The following is a 20,706-nucleotide window of genomic DNA, read 5'->3' as shown; positions in this document are numbered from 1 at the left end:
ATAATAATACATAATTTATAATACAGAAACAGACAGTTAAATGGCCAGAACTATCCGTTCAAAAATTCAAAATGAAGTTATTTGAGAAACTTTTACTGAGCACCTATTATGATATAGTAATTGCTTGAGATACTCAGAAGTGAGATGAAAACGAATTCAGTCCTTACGTTCCAGGAGCTATTGATTTCCACCGAAATTTTGCTATGGTCTGTCCTATTCCACCATGGAGAATTGAGAAATTATCCACACAGTAATGGTTAAATAAATTTTAGAATTATTTCCTTTTAGTATAAAATATTTCTGCCTTAAGATGAAAATGAATTTTGCTGTAATGGGCTTTAATAAAACTTTTAGAGCTGCCCTGAGGGGTTGTTTAATGTACAAAAACCTCATTTTATAAAGTTGACATTTAATTCACAGTGCTAGTTGCTAGTGAAGCTAGAACCCTGGGCTCCTAACACAACAGCATCCGTTTATTTTCTTTGTCTAATTCTCCTAAATTACCTATTTCTCTGAAATCATCTGCGATGTTTTAAAGTCACATGCTAACTGTTTTGTGAATAATTTCTCGACCTACTATTCAACTTAATTATCAATTTACTTTGGAGGAGTGCCCAACTGTGTTAAGTTAGAGGAGTCCCCATCTGGCAACTGAGAGGGCACTTGTCTGTGTGCGTTTCAACATCAACTGAGCTCCTACAGTGTCAGAGACTGGACTTTTAGTGCTGAGAGGAAACATGAATTATGAAAACAGACAACCTCCAAATTAATTCAATGCCCTGTCTCCAATTTATTATGTTATTTCAGCTACTTAGTTAAAAGAGAATCAAGGGTTTTTCACTAAGTATCTTCTAGTTTGCTGTGATTATTCGTTTATTTATGTAAATGGGCTACTTTAGTGCTTGTCACTTATTAGGTGTTCAACAATGGGAAGCTATTAATCAAGAGCCCAGCTTTGAGCTGGAGCTCTAGATCTGGTAGAAGGATACATGCGTTAAAAAGCAAACAAACAACAACGGAAACTAATGAAATATCCTCTGTATGTATAATACAGGGTGCACAGAATAGTGAATGACTGGCGGGGAGGACAGATATCTGTAAACAAACAACTCAGTACCATTTGGTGCACAGGGTGATTGACAGTGAAGCTAAGGAAGTTCAAGGTTTTAAAGGGCTCATTTGTGGGGCCACTCTCAAGACCCCCTAACAACGTATTCCCACGGTCTTGTGCTTATGTAAAATTTACAAAAGTAAGGTAATTTTGCATTCCTTCTTTTTAAATGGGCCCTACATATTGTACAAGGTTCAGGTCTCACAGAAAACCTGCATGTGCTCTCGAAGGTCTACTCTCATAGAGGTAAAAAAAAAAAAAAAGAAAGATAGTTACGGCAGCACTTTAATTCCTGGAACTTCGACACCCTAACAACCGTGTGAGGTAGACACAGTTTCTTCTGTAAAAACTGCGTCCCGCAGAGCGATCTGGTGGGCTCTCCGAGGTCACCGGCTCCGGGTCGGCCCTACCCTGGGGTCGAGTCCGGCTCTTTCTCACCCCGGAGGCCTCGGGTGCGGGACGGGAGGTTCCCCCGGTGCTCGGAAAGAGGCCGAGAGGCGGAGAGCCTTCAGTCGCGGGGCAGGGACGCGGCGCTGAGGTCTAGTTTCCATCTGGGCCACCGTCACGGGACTCCGGCCCGCGGCTTGTGCGCATGCCCAGGAGGGCGGGCTGGATTCCCGCTCCCGAGAGGAGGACGGAGAACAGGTTATGTGGGAGCCGGCGGGGGCATTTGCCGGCGACACCGGAGCGGGGGCCGGAAGTGGAGCACCCGACAGCTGCGCCGCAGGAGCTCCGGGCTAGATCGTGGCGACGGCAGCGGCCCCTCTGCTGGAGGAGGACGATGAGGAGCGACGGAAGCGGCGCGGGGGGACGCTGCTGCGCGGCGCCCGGTTTCGTGCCCGCGGCCCACTGCGCAGCCTGCCCGCAAGTCTGAGTAAGTTCGGCCCCGGGGAGTCCGCACCTTCCAGGGGGTCGCGGGGAGCCGGCGGCCCGAAGCCCTCCCGGAGACCGGGGAGGGGGCCTGGGGCCCGAACGGCATCCCCGGGCGGTGTGCGGCGTCGAGGGCCGGGGGCCGTGCGAGGACCCGGCAGCCTCCGGTGTCTGCCCCCACCCCGACGCTGCTCGTCCGGAACCTCCCGGGCACGGGGACAACACGCACAAACCACACACCTATTGTAGAAACCCAGGTGCTCTCCCTCACCGATGGCTCCTCTGGTGTCATTTTGTCACTGGAACCCAGAACGTATTTTATGACAATTGTGTTTGCGGCAATGTACAGACCTGTCACCCTTAGAAATCAGCCCTCCCCACCCCCACCCGCCCACACAGTGATGAAAAGTAAAACAGAAAAACCCCAGCTTCTAGGTTGAAGGGACAGAGGAGTCCTGATCTGTTTATGTTAGTGACAGGTTTAGACCTGCGAATAGAGTGGTGGGAAGTTCTGGGGTTTTCAAGAAACATCAAGACACCTTTCCATACAATGAAAGTTAATTTTGCTGCAGATTTTTTCAACCTTTATTTCATGCAAAATGTGGTATTGCCAAAAGTATATAATCAAAAACTAGCCTGTCATTAAACAGCTCTTTTACGTATTTTTGGTATATAATAGTTACTGATTAGAAAGAGGCGAAAGTATATTGGTTTTAAATTTTTTCATGTTCGATTTTAATTGATCCTTTCTTGGTTTCTTTTGGCATGGATTAATAGCTATTTCTGTGCATACTTACATTAATCACGTATCTTTGACTAAAATATTAAGTTTATTCCACTATGTAAGAATTCATAATTGTCCATCTGGAGAGTTATGTTATAATTATCCTTACTAAGACATCAACTGCTGAATGCAGTAATTGTTAATAGGGGCCTACTGTGGTTCAGGCACTACTGTATACTGAAAATGCAGAGAATAAAATGAAGTCACTATCATCAAGGAACTCACGACCTATGTAAGTAGGTTAATTACACTGTAACAGTAAGTGCCACCACGTGCATTTGCACAAACTACAGAATATGGAATGGTTGGGAGTAGGGATCCACGGAGAGCATTCTGGAGGATCTACTACCTGAGATTGGTTTTGACCGAAAAATAAGGCATTGCCCTAATTATTTCTGTGTGCAAATATAGTAGCCTACGGTGAGTCATATCCATTGTTTAATCCAGTCTAGCAGGACTTCTAGTTGTACTTACTTTCACTTACTTTGCTCCAGTAGGCAATAAAATACTTTACATTTTGTCTCATAGAAGTAGTTGCATTTATTAACACACTATTATATGTGATCTCAGCAGTATTTCAATGTAATATTTCATCCTCCTTTTATATAGGAGGAAGTATGTATTTAGATCTTTCTAACGTGAGTTGGCATGAGCTACCTAGCTATTCACAGACCACACCCCCAAACACTGTCTCCTTTCTGCTGCTGCACACTGCCTCCCATTGATAGTTAATCTGGAATGATGAAAGCAAGCCAGCTGCTGAACATCTGTACCTACAGGTAGCTCTTGGCACACTGCCTCTCCTCTCAGGCTCACTGAAGGTCCCTTGCCATCTGAATAAGAGGGTTTACTCACAAAGTTGTCCTGGGCCAACAGTATCACTTAGTGGTAGGTACAGGAAACTTTCAGACCTAACATTTTTCTGTGACATTCCCTCTCTTGTCACTTATCTCAGGGGAATCTGTTTCTGTTTCTCTGTTTTCATTAATTTAGAACTCGTTTAGTTATTACTCAAAGATTCTGAAATCTTTCTAATTCTTGTTTAGGTGCCTCAGGAAAGTCTAAGGCCTTTAAAAACCTTTTTTGAGTAGACCTAGAAAAGGGTCTAGTTCCTATAATTTTTCTAATTAAGATTTTTTTCCTCAAATGACAGACTTTCTAATACATTATTATATTTTATGTTACCATTTTACATAGGTCTTAACTCCTAGAACAATACATTCTGCTTAAATACCTTGCAAAGGTGTAGTATTTTCAGGACATGAACTACATGCATTTATGAGCTAGTTTGAGAATCTAGCTACTTCTGTGACATTGGTCTATATAAGAAAATAAATTGTTTCATTCTCCTAGTTTATAGGTAAAGTTTTAGAACATTATCTATTGGTTGGGAACTTCCTGAATTTCATTATCTGTCTAAATTCTAAAATTACTATTTATAATTTTAGGCTGTGGATCCCCCACCCCCACCCCCCGCATTTTTTAACCCTTTTACTTACAGATATTTATCTCAGAACAAAGTATGATTGGCTTCCATAGTGACAATAGTGCATCATCCGAGTTCTGTTAAGAGTTGACTATTATTTGCCATGTCTTTTCATGCTTCAAGAAGAAAGATGGCACAAAAATGCTACTAAGTTGCTGTCTGGTATAGTTTTTGAGGTATAGTTCTCTTAACTATTCAGTCACTCACCAACATCTACATAGGCAGTTATTGTTCATTCGTCCCATAGGACTATTAATACACACTTTTTCATTATTGATGGCATGTGGGTAACCATTAGGGAAATAGATAATTCATTCTGTGGTGTCTCCAACACACTGATGGCAGCTATTTGTGTTTCCATTTCAGCTGTGCAGCTGGCATGCTTTCTTAACTTCCCAGTGCATAGCAGAAAAGGAGATATATTGATGTAAGAATGGTGAATCTGAGTTCTATATTACTTGAAATGTGATTAGAAGTTGTGAATTCTCCCAGAGTAGTTAATGAGCATCGTGGGGTCCTCATACTCCCCTTTAACGTGGATGTCAGCAATGACACATTAACTTGCTTTCCACTTTTTACAGCCTTCACTCGAACCTACACATTGTTCTATCACTTGTTGGCATGCTTTTTCAATGTATGAGCAGTTTTTATTTTTAAGCAAGCCATTCCTAAAATTATCAATTTAAGATGGACTTAAAGACCTTTAAAAAATAATAGTACCTTTATGATTTAGAACTATTTTATTGTATTTATAATTGTGTAGCTCTTAACCAATTTGTTTTTGGGGAATTCATATTTAATTCTCATATAGGTAAAACATCTTTTGTAGTTTTAGAAGACCTTTTGATGTTAGCAGAATAAGTAAGTCAGATATATACTGTGCAATACAGCGTACACGTTTACAATAAAAAAATAATTAGAATAATTAGAATTTAATTTATGGGATAGTTCCAAACTTTATTAAAATATAATTTTATCTGTGATAAAAAAATAGATTTGTCCAGTTTACTCCATAGTTATTAGGGCAATAATAATTAAAATCCATCCACTTCCATTGTTTGAATTCAATTTTTGATATATTTGTTATTCTTTATTTTTAATTTGGATAAAATATTACTAAGAGCCTTAAATATGTTTATAATATATTATAATACACAAGGATTTTAGTAAATATAGTACATAGTTCTTAATTTGAAGAATGCAAGTTTCTGGGGGAAAAGGAAATAAAGTTATATAGTTAGTATAGAACAGTGGTTCTCAAACAGTTTGATCTTAGGACCCCTTTACATTTTAAAAAAGTTATTGAGGGTCCCAGAATTTTAGTATGTATGGATTGTGTAGGTATTTATTCTGTTAAAAATTAACACCAGGAGTTTACAAAATATTCAATTTAATTAAAAATAACAATTATTTATTACGTATTAACATAAATCACATTTTATGTGAAACAATTGCAAAAAAATAGGAGTATGGAATTGTTTTACTTTATGTAAATATCTTTAATGTCTGCTGAATAGAAGACAGGCAGATTGTCATTATGTTTCTGAATTCCAGCTCTTTTAGGTGAAATATAGGAAGAAAATCAGAGTCACTCAAATACGTAGTTGCAAAGGGAGGGGTAGTTTAATAGTCTTCTCAGAGAACCATCGATACTTTTTAGTACTACTATAACACTCAACAGGTGGTAGTTCCTTCAAGGTCAGTTATATTGTGGCATCTGTAACCTATATTAAAGAAGTTTTCATCTGTTACCTTAAAATCTATTGCTTTATCTCATAATGAATTATTTACTCACATCTAATTGATTTTGTGTCATCATTGGTCATTTGAAATATGTTGCTTTACTGAGTTATGCAGATTCTTCCAAATGGTGACAGTTAATGGATTATTGTAAATCACATTTGCTAATATCACAACCACCACAATGCCATCAGAAAAGTCTCTTAAGTGTTGAGGAGCTTTTGGCAACTTCATTGATTTTCCAGAAAATGTCTACCAAACACCTAAGTCTTAATAACCATAATTTGTCAACTGTCTTTTTAAATAATAATGTTGGCTAAAAACAGCTAGTTCCACTCAGAATTCAAATATATTTCAGTACACACCCACGAAGGCTTCATGTGCACTTCTCACTTTGTCACGCATTTGTCAAACATATTAAAAAGATGTGTATTTATTGGTTGAGATATAATTCAGTTAGTAATTTTTAGTGCTTCAGTGACATTCATAAGTAAAACTGGCTTTTTTTCCTTGTTACTGTGAATTCATAGTGATAAAGAACACAGTGACTCCAACATGTTGGTGCCACTGCCTTGATTCTTGCTGAGGCACCAGCAGTTTTACCCATCATTGCATATGCACCATCAGTGTGAATGTAAAAAAGAATGTCTTAGTATTATTATGAGTGTAATATTGATCTTGTGGACTACTTGAAAGGATCTTGGGGACTCCAGGACTCTGACCACCTTTTGAGAACCTTGGTATAGAAAGATCTGGGACTTAGTAGGAACCTTAAAGTTCATCCAGTTCATCTGTTGTCATTTCTTCTATACTATTCTTGCCAAGTATTATTTAGATTATGCTGAATATTGTACATACTTATGCTAAATGAATAAAAATAAATGGCGTAGACAGTTGTTTGATGTAAAATAAGAGTTTCTTAACCTTGAAGTTGTGCTTTGTCCTACTTTTTTTAAAAGTTTGCATAAGTTTCCAGTTGTATTCAATAGGTAATCAAGCTTGATAAAATTCAGAGATTACTAAAATTAGGTTGTAAAGGACACATAATTAAGGTTTTGATTTTCTTTTGCTATATTTAAGGATACTTGTGACCTTTCTTTGATTTTCTTTGTCTCCTCTATAATTAAATGAACTTATGTGTAGGTATAGAGGTCTGCATCTGTTTTCTAAGTAGCTCATGAGTTGCTTGAAAGCTACTCGAGACAAGGACTATAGAACATTTATCATTTTTAAATACCCTACAGTGCCTAGGTACTGTGATTCACATAGCAGGTGTCTGCACGTATCATTCGTGGCATTTTCTTTAGTCTTTGTATGGTGTGGTAATCTGTGTTGGAATCTCATGACCATCTCCTTAGGAAGAGGTTGGGAAACTAACTATAGGACTTCCTCCATCGTGTCCAGACTGGGTGTGACAACTCCCCTGGGGGCCTGCAGTGGTATTCTCAGGTTTCATATCATTAGGAGTGGGCATAATTTTGGTATGTCATCTCTATTTTTTTTACATGTCATTTGATAAAATAGTTATTTAAATACTCCTCCTTAAAAATGGAATAATTTGTGATCCTCTGAGTACATAGATGAGGGAGCAGGTGAGATAATCAGTGGAGATCAGATGAGCATGGCTGTCACACACTCAGGTGACATCATTTTGTTAACACTGCTAGCTAGCATGGTGATCTGACAGCTTTACGGTTCAAATTGTTTTTATTTTTGGTCTTTAATTGGTTGTTGTATACCCATAGTGGACTTAAATTTAAAGAAAGGAAGCATACAGAGCAGTAGTGGTGACTATCACAAGTTACTTAGGACCATAAAATTCTCAAGATGGTTATTACTGTATCTTTAAATTGTATCATATGATCAAAGTTCTTATATAACATATCAAGATGTCTCTAATATTTCAAAACCATTCTTTTAAAAGGAAAATAATGATAAATATATCTGTCTGTACATTATAATAAAGATTAGTCATGGATTCAGTAGATTATTTCCTACTAATACCAATATGACACCTCAGACCACTTCATTTAGAAAGAAAGCACAAAAATTATTATTCAAATATAAGACCAGTGCATGTTATAATGAGGTACTTACTTTTGATACTGTAATACATAATTAATAACTATTTTGATACTGTTAACACATAAATTTTAGTCTACATGCTATATATTAAGACTCAAAATCAAACCTGTATTTTTAAAAATGTATTTATGTACACACCATGCTTTTTCATAATTAATGTAAAGCATGCAAAATACTGGGTGGGGAGGAGAATAAGTTTAGTTTTGGGTAAGTCTGAGGTGTCAGTGAAGCATCAGGTACTGGAGGAACCAATAAGTTGAGTTGAAAGTAGATGTGTCCACTGGGACTAATTCACACACAGGTGTGATAGTTGGATCCATGAGAAGGAATGAAATCACTGAGGGAAAGAATGCAGTAATTCAAAAGACAGTGGACAAGACCTTGGGAAATGCTTACATTTAGGGGATAGGTCAGAGAGAAACAGGAATTTGAATATACTTGAAGCTGGAGGAGGAAACGGGGATCGCCACTTTGGGGGGTGGGGTGTTGTAATATGGATTGAGAAAAATCCATTGGATTTATTAGCAAGTGAGGTTTACTTTTTATAAGAGATCATTATGAGAGCTCGCTTAACAGATTCCCAGAGAGTTAAGTAATTAAGGAGTTACTGGGAGTAGTTGAAAGTCACAGATTAATGGGCTTTCGAAATGTTTGACGTGAGATCAGGTGCAGAATTGAGAAATGGATGTAGCCATAAGGTTAAAAGTACACATCCAAAAATGATGTAAAGAGTAATGGATGATGAGAGGTTATTGACTATGTTTTTGTGTTCTATGTGGAACAGGTCTAATGTTCTTTACCACTCAGCAACCCTTCTATTTGGTATAAACTTTGATTTAACTTTGGGTATATTAAACTCTTCATTTTTCTTCATTGTTTATGATGCTAAGATGTTATCCGAAAATACATTTCAGCATGCAAAAGAACTTGACAAATAATCCTTCTCTTCTGATGATATATTTCACAAACATTTTGCCACATAGGACATACTTTAAAGGATAACTTATTGCCTCATTCATTCTGCGTGGTGGGCAACAGTGGTTTTGGAGTTGGCTGAACATTCACACTCACAAGACCCAATAGACCATACCAGGCACCAGCCTCTCCCTGCTTTGTTGAAAGAGAAGGGATAAAAGACCAGCATGTCAGCATCAGGTGTGTTGTTCCGAGGTCTGGGGAACGATGATACATGGGTAGGAGTGGACGCCACCCTGGCTTAACTGCTTCATGCTCCACAGGAAACAGTGTCTCTTGTAATAACACATGGGCATGGCACCAGGTCTCAGCCAGTTATAAGTCATATCCCACTCAGGGCCCTATTTATACTTCCCACTGGGCACATACAGCCCTGATCACTGTCCTCTCAATCTGGATATAGCTCACCAACAAATCATTTTTACCACAAACAGTGTTGCTTAGAAACATGGCTGGTATCTCACCTTTACCAGGTTTCCAGGGAAACAGTGCCGGAAGGTTAACTAGAGGTCATTTTTTTATATGGAGAAGGAAAAAGGTTTTGTTAACCTTTTACTCACACTGATTTATTGACAAGATAATGCTGGCTGTAGGATTTGTACAGTTGACTTTATTAGAGCCAGTATTCATTTTCATTGACTACTGTAACTGCAGGGTCTATATGAAGTTGTTTTTACATCTCGGCAGATGGCTCATAGTAATTGTGCTTTGCTGTTAGTTTCAGCAAATTTAGTAAATAAACAAACCTATTGATACTGTTTGCTTGTTCCAGTTCCTTTAAAAGCATCTTTGAGGTCGAGGTCTCATACAGACGAGGGAGCAGAAATTATTGGCAAATTGGGTTAGGTAAAAACAGGACTGTCTGTGAGCAGAGGTCTCATTCTACGTCACCAGTATATCACAACATATTTAAAGAGAAGACACTTACCCCAGAGCAGTTTTTATTAACCAGTTAAAATTGACTTCCATTTGGTAGTACTCAAAATGAACTGACTTTTATTCTGACTTCCATAGTAACAATCCTTTGTAAATTTAAGTCATTTAGTTAAAGTTGACATTTCAGGAATGCTTTGTGGAAAAGTATAAGTTTATTCTTTATTATTCCTAACCAGTAAACAAATATGCCATTTTTCTGATGTCCGGTCTTAAACATATATGCCCACTGCTCAGAATATTCTTATGTTTTCTTAGAAATCTAATGATGCAGATGCATTACTGGATTATTCATTTAAAAAACATTTAGTCTTGAGTATAATTAAAGTGCTGTGCTAGCCATTAGGGATACAGTAGTGAAAAAGAGAAGCACAGTTCCTGGCTTACAGATTTAAAGTCAGTGTTGTTTGCTGAAATTAGAAATTAAAGAGGCTATTAAAAGAAAAACAAACAAACAAAAAAACTTTTCAAAACTCAGTAGTTGAAAGTTTTAGCTATATAGGTTTAATCTAAACAGATTTAAATATAGGATTTGAATTTCAAAATGTGCTTATCCATGTATATGGGGCTTTATATTTTATCTTGTGTTTTAATAGTTTTTTCTTAATAAGAACTTTGATTTGAAAACTTAGTCAGTTCACCCGTTTATCCAGGTATAGATAACCATTATGCTTTGTTACACCCTCATCAAATTCCTAGATTTCTCTTGTCTTACAGGTACTTTGTAAATTATGATTTTGATATTAATTTGAGCAGAGAACAGTTAAGAAAGGAGTAGTAGAACCAGAATTATTAGTCACAAAAGCAAAGTTAATATGTCTATAGCATTTATAAATGCTTTTGTTACTAATTTTACTTGATATTGCTGACCAGCCTTATATGTAAGCACTTTTTAAATTCCCATTTTTCTCGTTTTTGAAATACTCATTTTACTCATTTTTTTAAAATCTCGTCTTACTTTGGGGCCGGCCCCGTGGCGCACTTGGGAGAGTGCAGCGCTTGGGAGCGCAGCGGCGCTCTCGCCGCTGGTTCGGATCCTATATAGGAATGGTGCGCTCAGATGAGCGCGGTGCGGGCGACACCACGCCAAGGGTTGCGATCCCCTTACCGGTCACAAAAAGACAAAAAAAAAAAAAAATCTCGTCTTACTTTATCACCTATTTTCAGCCTGGAAAGAGGTGATAAATACAAAGTAATTCAGCAAGTATATGGCATAGCAAAGACTTTAAGGGTAATGTAATTTTAGTGTGTTTCTGATACCTCTGTCATAAATGATTGATTAGGCTATGATAAAACAGTAAAATTTTTATATTTTTCACTAAAGAAATATTTTCAATAGTATCTTTTATCAAATATGTATCTTATAGTACATCTTATGTAATAGTGTGTTATTTTATATCAAATAATATATAGCAAAATATTAAAATATATCAAAAATAGTATCGTATTTTATGTCAAGTATTGCAGTGCTAATGTATACATATTCGATCTCATACCTTGTTTTGTTAGTCCTAATCATTACATAAAAATTAAAAGTATTTTAGTGTATGTATAAAGTTAATGACAGTGTTTTCAGATTAACCCAAAACAATTCTGGGCACAAACCAAAATTATTCATACATCACTATACTTAAAAAAAAATAAAATTAAGTAAACATTAGATTAGAAGTTTAAGTGACCAGATATGCGTGTTGTCTGCTACAAAGGAGTATAAAGTAGTCCTGTCTAATTTAAGCTGTTGATAAATAGCAATGGTAGATTACCGAACCATGAAATAATTCAGGATTTTTACTTGGATGCTATAATTTATCTTATTTTAATCTAATTTTTATCCAGGTTTAACACTGGTGTTGACGTATTACTTATATACTGTTTAAACTGGATTTTTTATTTCACCCTCCATACATGCTTTTCCTTAGATTGCTTGCAGTGCTCACTGCAGTAATACTTGTTAACAGTGGGTGGCAGTGTTGATTTCTGGGAAACAAGAAAAATTGCTATGTTGTTCGTTCATGTTCAAAAAAATTTGTTTTAATAAGAATTCAAATATGAAAGTCTAAGTTTAGTGAAATGATAGTGAAAAAGCAAATTTATTAACTCATCCAACTCATTGTCTTTATAACTAATATAATTTAATTTGATTTTATGATTTTTTTTTTCTGTGTTTAAATCTAATTTGGTACATACTGAAATGTCACATGTTAGCTTATGACATACAATAAAATTTTGAAAATCAGTCATTAAAAATTATTTGTAAAAATTAAGAATAATTTCTTTATGATAGTTTTGTCAGTGAAAGGTAATTTAGTATTTTTAAAAATATGGTTAGTAAACATAAGTAGATGAATAGCACATAAGAAAACTTGTAAAATATCTTCTCTTTTTTTTGCCTTTTTAAGACAACATACATAAACTTCTTGATTTGATAACAAAGAAAATTCTTTTGATAGTTTTTTATTTTCTTTATATTGTTTATATTTTTCAGTAACCTTTAAAATTTTTTTTTTCCAGGAAGTCACTTTACTTCATTTATCTCTGGTTCTCAGAGAATTTCTGCGTGTTTGTTTTACATTTATCCCCCAAGTATTTTTTTGCCTTATCAGTACATCATAGCAATCTATGTTGACCACATCGTGTGAAACTTCTATAAGAATTTATATAAAAGATATTGCATATCTCATGACACTATATATTATTTTTAATCAAATGTGAAAGACAAATCATGAAATCTTTTCTTAAAAATAATACACTATTTGAATCTAATGGTTAATTTAAATAAATTATGTAAGTTTAGCTGTGAAAACTTCCAGGTAGAGGGGGAGATATTTTTATTCTTTCTTACCCGAGTTTGTTTAGTTATAATTTTTTTTCTATAACATAAAGAAGAAAATTGACAATAAATTATAATGGATTGGTCTTGCTAGATTAGAATCTGTTAACCACCTCTTTAATGAAATTTGTCCGAGTCGTACACAGCTTAGCAATAGATGTACCATGAGTTTTGGAATCATACTTGCCTGCCCCCCTACTCTTCCACCGGGAGAGTTGGGATGATGGCCAATTCATTTATGCCCCAGAGCCTCCATTTCCTCATAGAAAAATTGGAGAGTATGACATCAACTTAGCTTTCTGTCAAATCAATGAGAATACATAAATGAAAGTACCTGGTAGTAAATAAGCACTTTTTAAAAAATGAATACAAGTTGGTGAATATTTATGTTTCCTACATACAACTGTGGAGGAGTACAGTAGAAAGGAGACCGTCATGAACAGAAGGGGCAGGGGAATCTCAGCCACCAGTTATGTGGATGCACTGATGTAGGCTCCTAAGGATACACCCTGTATAGGTTAGTACATTGTGGATCTTACTTTTAAAATAATAGTTATATGTTGAATTATTGATTTCTCTCTCTCTCTCTTTCTCTCTCTCTCTCTCTCTAGGATATATACGGAGAGCCACAATGGAAAAGTCCTGGATGCTGTGGAACTTTGTTGAAAGATGGCTAATAGCCTTGGCTTCATGGTCTTGGGCTCTCTGCCGTATTTCTCTTTTACCTTTAATAGTGACCTTTCATCTGTATGGAGGCATTATCTTACTTTTGTTAATATTCATATCAATAGCCGGTATCCTATATAAATTCCAGGATGTATTACTTTATTTTCCAGAACAGCCATCCTCTTCACGTCTTTATGTTCCCATGCCCACTGGTATTCCACATGAAAATATTTTCATCAGAACCAAAGATGGAGTACGTCTAAATCTTATTTTGATAAGGTACACTGGAGACAGTTCACCCTATTCCCCAACTATAATTTATTTTCATGGGAATGCAGGCAACATAGGTCACAGGTTACCAAATGCATTGCTCATGTTGGTGAACCTCAAAGTTAATCTTTTGCTTGTTGATTATCGAGGATATGGAAAAAGTGAAGGAGAGGCAAGCGAAGAAGGACTCTACTTAGATTCTGAAGCTGTGCTAGACTATGTGATGACTAGACCTGACCTTGATAAAACAAAAGTTTTTCTTTTTGGCCGTTCCTTGGGAGGAGCAGTGGCTATTCATTTGGCTTCTGAAAATTCACATAGGATTTCAGCCATTATGGTGGAGAACACATTTTTAAGCATACCACATATGGCCAGCACTTTATTTTCATTCTTTCCAATGCGTTACCTTCCTTTATGGTGCTACAAAAATAAGTTTTTGTCCTACAGAAAAATCTCTCAGTGCAGAATGCCTTCACTTTTCATCTCTGGACTCTCTGACCAATTAATCCCACCAGTAATGATGAAGCAACTTTATGAACTCTCCCCATCTCGGACTAAGAGATTAGCCATTTTTCCAGATGGGACTCACAATGACACATGGCAGTGCCAAGGCTATTTCACAGCCCTGGAGCAGTTCATCAAAGAAGTCGTAAAGAGTCACTCTCCTGAAGAAATGGCAAAGACTTCATCTAATGTGACAATTATATAATGTTCCCCTTATTAAGTTAATGCACTGTATTTTAAGTTGTGCAGAATGATAAAGAATGTTCGTTTCTAGAAGTGTATGTCTGTACTTGTCTGAAGAGGGACATTAAACTTTGAAAGGACTTCAGTGCTTCTTTAAGATGATCCAAATCGTTTTTTTTACATTTGAAGAACTACAGTTCTTGGGATTATTTCATACATTTTCATCAAAACTTTCAGTGTGGTTATGTATTCATATCCTTAGTTTAATATGTCAGTATAATAGAGATTATTCAAAAGTTTCTTGTTGCTAAAGTGATATAATCTATGTTACACTTAGATTAATAGCTGGGGATGAAAGGAGATATGTAAACAAGAAACCTTTGGGTATTATTCCTTTAGTAAATATTGGGACAATCATGGAAAGCAAACTTAGTTCTGTAACTGCATTTTTTACCTTAAAAGTTATAATGAAATGCATGATGGTATTTTATTCCTTGAATTATGCAATGCAACATTTTTAATGTAAATAGCACTGGCCATATACTAATGTATATGGTTTCCTGAGTTATATCTATTTTTATGTAAACTCTATTTTGTTTTTGGCAAGAAGTGCAGGTTGCCATTGAATTTTGCTGTGGTCAGTGCTGAGATCCAGCTTTTTCTTCAAATAAATGGGACCCTGTTTTCCAATATAAATGTACTGTGTTTTTGTTAGGTACAGTCTGGATCATGGCATGTAGAAATAGAAATTTAGAATTTTACTTCAGCTTTGACGTGCATATTTGAACTTTTTAACATTTGTACTTTTGGTGGCAAAGAAAATTTTAGCTTCTGTCAATTTTGTATGTCTACAGCTGAACTACTATTAGCAGTCACAATGAAGATTAGAATTTGCTTAAGAATTAAGTTAGGAAGGTTTATCGTTACATGATTGTACATACCATTTTACAAAAATTCCCACATTTGATTTTAAGTCCCAGTACCTAGATATAGCTAACCCACCTAAGGAGAGATGTCATTCATTGGATTTTTTTAAAAATAAAAGTTGCAAAAACAAAAGCAAAAAAACTGTGCTTGGTTTAATATTCCAATTGCTATGAAATAGAGCTCCTGTGTCAAAAGATAATTTTAGGAGTCTTAATTCATTTTAAAATTTTTTACATGTAGGAAAGTGGGAATGAAGGCATTCTGGAGCTTTTTGACATAGAACCTATTACCACATTTAATAATTAATAGCTGTAGGTGGGAAATAGTATTTAGACATATAGAAGAGTAAGAAAATTCTTACTTAAAGTCCCTTGAAACTTGCAGGATTTACCTTAATAAAATTATAAGCTCAGAGGCATAATTGTGCCAGGTTGTTTCAAGCAGTCCTCAAAAATTAGATATAATTGAGCTCTGTACATTATTATGTCAGCTTTAACATATAATATTTTGAATATTTTAGCTATATTTATTGGCTTTCTGCAAGCAGCAAGAGCAGAGAAATAATGAGTCAATAATCTTGACCTCAATTTAAAACTCTTTTCATGGAGATAGGGCTAGAAATACTTTTGTTAAATAGCATTCTTATTCACTTTATGCCAGTATTTAGAAAAAATAAATTATAGCAAGTATGATTTCTATAGAATAATGTTTTTCTATAAATTATTAATTGTAAAAGCCTTGCTTTTTAAAAAGAGTTGGTAATGTATAGTGGAAGGTGTATTTTGTATGTATAAATTCACCACAATTAAAGGCTACTTTTCATTTGTTGATTATTGTTACATAGAATGACTATCCTAAGTAGTAATGTATTAAAGAAAAAAATTAATACAACAAATTAATACAACAAAATGTATATTTAGACATGAGCTTACCTGGCACACCTTATACTTGTATTATTTTTTAAAGTTTACAAAGTACCTTCTTATGTTTTCATGAAATCATTTAGTCTGCTACACTGTGGAGGAATTTATCAACTTTAGTTGTAAATACTATACTGATGAAGTATGAAAGCTTTTTCTTCATCAGTTTTTGTTTTTATGCTGCTTTTTTTGTTTGTTCTTCCTATTCCAGGTTTATAAACCATCTCTTTTATTCTTTTAAACCAGGACTTCAAGCGTTGTGGAGTACTTGTGTACCATCCTCTACCTTCATTCTCTTCTTAAAGAGGCTCTCTTTCTGCAGCAGAGGGCAGAGGCTGTGTCTAGGGTTGTAGTACATCTTCCTTTACTAGCTTCTGTGTTTGAGACAATTTTCTTACATGGGAAAGGGTGGAAAACAAACTTTTTATCAGGGGACCATGAAGCCCATGGTATCATTTTTGAAAACATTTCTTAGTTTGTAGCCAAATCAATTGGTCTTAGTAAAATGTGTCTTCTTCATGAGTCACTTCTTCATGTTGGACCCATCTCTTAGTGGGGATGGAAGTGCATATACCTTGTGTATTAATTTCTGGCTCATTTATACCAGAGCAGCTATAGGAGTTTACAGATGAATTTTAAATTATTAAACTACTGTAAGTTTGGAAATCCTGTAATGATCTTAAATATGATAAGATACAGTTAATTTAGAATAAAATCCACAATCTGTTATTTTAAAGAGGATTATTGGGAGGAAGAATGGGGGAAAAAGGATACTGGAAAGATGCTGCAGAATCAGGGAAGAAATAATTTGTGACAGGTAAAAAAAGAAAATACTAATAGGATAGAAGCATCTAGAAAGGGAAACGTGACACAGTTCTTAAATGTCAATATGGGAAATAACTGATGATGTTGGTGAAAAGGAAACAGTGCAAAACAAAACATTTGAACACAAAGCTTTTCTGACAAAGAAAATGACAGGGGCACCTGACATTGCAACTACCCTATGTTTTTGCAAATATATTTTTAACTGTAAAATCAACATTTTCATTAAAATGATGTTCTGAATTTCATTACAGGACAGCTTAAATTTATCATGATAAGCTGTAGACACTTGACAATTACACAAATTACAGCTTTGGTAATGGGTCACTGTAGTAATTTTAATACTTTTTGTTGGGAATCCATACCATCTGATGCCTTGTATTCATTTCTCATATTTGTAAGATTTGACTTGGGCAGTAATAGGTTTGGTGGAATTAAAGAATGAAGGCCATATTCAACTTATGAATTACCTTGCAACCTCGGACAGTTTAACAGTAGTTTATGTTACTGAGTCCTATTCCTCTTTGAGGTTAGGAGTAAATAAGATAAACTTTTTAAAAGGATGTCATAGAAGTCACTTTTTCATATAGGCCGTAATTGAGATACTGAAATCCTCCACTGATTTTTCTCCTCTCTCTTTTTCCTGTTACGTTCGATAAGTAAAGAGAAAAACTCTAAAAGAAAAAATTGTTCACAACCCTTTTAGATTATCTGCTTAAATTTATGTATTTTCATATCACTCAGGTAAAGTTGGAAGTGACAAAGCACAGACATCTATTTTTTAAATTGATAGGGTAGAAAACGAAAAGCACTTCTGTTTATTCTTATTACCATATATGCACATTGTCTTAGCTAATCAGAAATAATACATTTATTTGTATGGAAAAATAAATGCAGTCCTTATACTAGTCAACACATTTTTGCCAAATGGCTCAAATATACCTCCATTTATATTTTGTATCTTAAAAATGTAGTTTAAAAATAGAACTATGTATAAGGGACACTTTTTTACAAAAAGTGCCATCTGTACATATGTAACGGGTCAGTGTGTATTTGACATAATTTATAGCAGAATTTCTGTCAGTACAGCATATACTGAAAATCCAAGTTGTCTTTGACATATTTAAGTATATTCAATATAAATAAGTTAATCCAATTTCATAATGTAAATCATATTTTTGTTATTTGACATATTTTATTTGAAGCAGTAATAAAATTTTATAACTCAAATTTGAATGTTTTAGTACATTGTGTGCTAATCATGGCAAACAAACATTTACATTTGTTTTTTTCAATAAATTTCTTTTAAAATATACTTTCTATTTTTCTGTACTGACATGCAATAAATTGATACATTAAAAGTTTGATTAATGTCTTAAGATAGTTTGTACTCAGTCTTTTTTTTATTTTTTAATTTTCTGTTAAATTCTATTATTATTGTAGGGTATTAAAGTTTCCTTAATGGTTAAATAAAATTCTGGCATTTGCACTGAAATTAATGAATTTTATTCCAGTAATCATGTGGATAAAGATAGAGGTAAGGTTTGTATTTCCTTTCCCCGAGAGTAGTAGTCTCCACATACATTTAATTTAGGCTAATATTAAAAATATTTTCTGTATGTGAACCACTAATGAGTGACTAGGATCCAAAGCATTTATTTTATTAGATGAATCTAGGAATGAATAGATTTTTAACTGTTCATAATCATGTTGCCTCCAGATTTCACAAAGTATCTTTTCAAAAAATCTTATTTTTTCTCCCATTTGTGTTTTAGTTAATGTTTTTTGATGTTAAAATAGCCCAAAATTCACTCAATCTTTTGGGGTCTGTAGCTTGCTTTTCCTAGCAAGAAACCTGCGTGCTTGAGTAGTCTCAGAGTGAGTTGGATGATAGGAGTGTGTGATGGACCTTAAATGGTACCCTGGAAGTGGAGATGAAGAATTTACTTATTGGAGACCATCTTTCCATGGGTAGATCTGTTGGGAAGTGAGCTTTCTCATTTACTTCTCTGAAAGATTGCCAATGTGAATCCCAAGGTGAAGCAGTTTTTACATCACTATTTCTTATAAAAGATAATTGTTTTTTTCCATTTCCATTTCACTATCCAACTCTTCCTTTGCATTCTATTTCAGCTTTAAAAGTGTGAGCAGGTAGATCTGGTTAGAGAATGTAACTCCTGTTTTACTGAGGGAAAGAGAAGAAAATTTTTTGAATACTGACAAGTATAAGGCCTAGGTGTCTAATGGGTTAATGTCATTGAGTCCTCACGACAAACCTTTGGGTAATTTGTAGTCCCACTTTATAAAACAGGCTCAGAATGGTTCAGTAACATGCTCAAGGTTACCCAGAATGGAGCTAAGATTTCAATCCAGGTCTCTAATCCTAAGTCTAGGACAACTATACGTTTGCTCATTTATTCAATGAAGCAATTTGAAAATTTTTATGTATGTTGGAATAGACTTGAAACGTTGAAATGGAATTACAAGTGTGCCAGTTCTTCATGATCATTCCCAAAGTACTAGCTATGAACTGAAAATGAGAAGCATTATACAATTAACTACGTTTTCTTCACAATAGTTAAATGTGCATTCCTGCTGGAAAATCTAGAAGTTAACCTCGTAAGACTCTTCCTCTTTCATCAGCCTTTTGTAGATAACCAAGGCTCAAAAAATTGGGGAGTTATCTTTATGAAGTGATTCCTGATACTTTTGAAACTGATCTCAATGTTTCTTTTGCCAGTAAGATTTATTTTCCCAACCTTTCCACTGCTACCATACCAGTCCTTGAAATTATAATAACTAACATTTTTATTGAGTGCTTGTTTTGTACAAAGTATTATTCTGAGTCCTTTTTGTCATTTATTCTTAATAACTGAATAGTTTAAAAACTGGTTTCTAACTTCTTGACCAGTGCCCCTGTTCATTCTAACTAGTTGGAAAAACTGCATGCTGTTTGTTATTCAAGGGTGTCCAGTGGCCGCATTTCTCAGTAGACCAAAGACTTATCTGCCTGTAGGGTCCTTCACAAACTGAACTAAACCTTGTAAAATGCATCTGTCTTTTCTATTTCATGAATCAGTCATTACTCTTCTATGTACTTATGTCTGGTGCTTTAATATCTAGATGTAATGCCCTCCCACCTTTCTAGGCACCTGAGTCCCTGTCCCAAATATATGGTAGCTCTAGCAATAGATTTCTACCCTTTCTAAAGATCCATTGCACTCAAAGTGTTTTGTACTTTGGTACTTGTTTATATTCCTTTTGGTTTTTTATTACATACTGTCTTATTTTTCTTTTGTGTGTCCTGTTCCTGTAACAAACCAAGATCAGACAGGGCTATCATTTAATTCTTTTCTATGTTACATAGCATCTAGCACAGTGCTAAACTCCTTGTAGTCCTGAATAGGTTTTCTGTATAGAATGGATTCACTGATTATAAAGTTCAAACTTTTCTCTCTTTAAGAAGCACGAAAGCAATTACCGTAATATTTTATATTTCTTAAGGTTTAGGCCTAGAATAGCAACAAACCTGGAAGTTACACACACCCTAAACCAATAAAGTAGAAATGTTGGAAGTTACGCATGTGATTAAATCACTTC

At 35.1% G+C, this 20,706-nt stretch overlaps 1 protein-coding gene across 1 annotated transcript; it reads left to right on the top strand.

Moving 5' to 3' along the window:
- Positions 1–1,741: 1,741 nt before the first annotated feature.
- On the top strand, positions 1,742–14,582 carry ABHD13 (abhydrolase domain containing 13). The gene is made up of 2 exons (XM_063102908.1): positions 1,742–1,985; positions 13,426–14,582. The coding sequence occupies exon 2, from the start codon at positions 13,446–13,448 to the stop codon at positions 14,457–14,459; it is 1,014 nt and encodes a 337-aa protein (XP_062958978.1). The 5' UTR covers positions 1,742–1,985; positions 13,426–13,445; the 3' UTR covers positions 14,460–14,582.
- The last annotated feature ends 6,124 nt before the right edge of the window (positions 14,583–20,706 follow it).

This window comes from Cynocephalus volans, chromosome 7 (assembly GCF_027409185.1).
Source record: "Cynocephalus volans isolate mCynVol1 chromosome 7, mCynVol1.pri, whole genome shotgun sequence".
NCBI lineage: Eukaryota > Metazoa > Chordata > Mammalia > Dermoptera > Cynocephalidae > Cynocephalus > Cynocephalus volans.
This window is presented reverse-complemented; position numbering and strand designations above follow the sequence as displayed.

Bases quoted from the DNA above. Each gene is read 5' to 3' on its own strand.
- ABHD13 (XM_063102908.1), top strand. From the start codon at position 13,446: ATGGAAAAGTCCTGGATGCTGTGGAACTTTGTTGAAAGATGGCTAATA.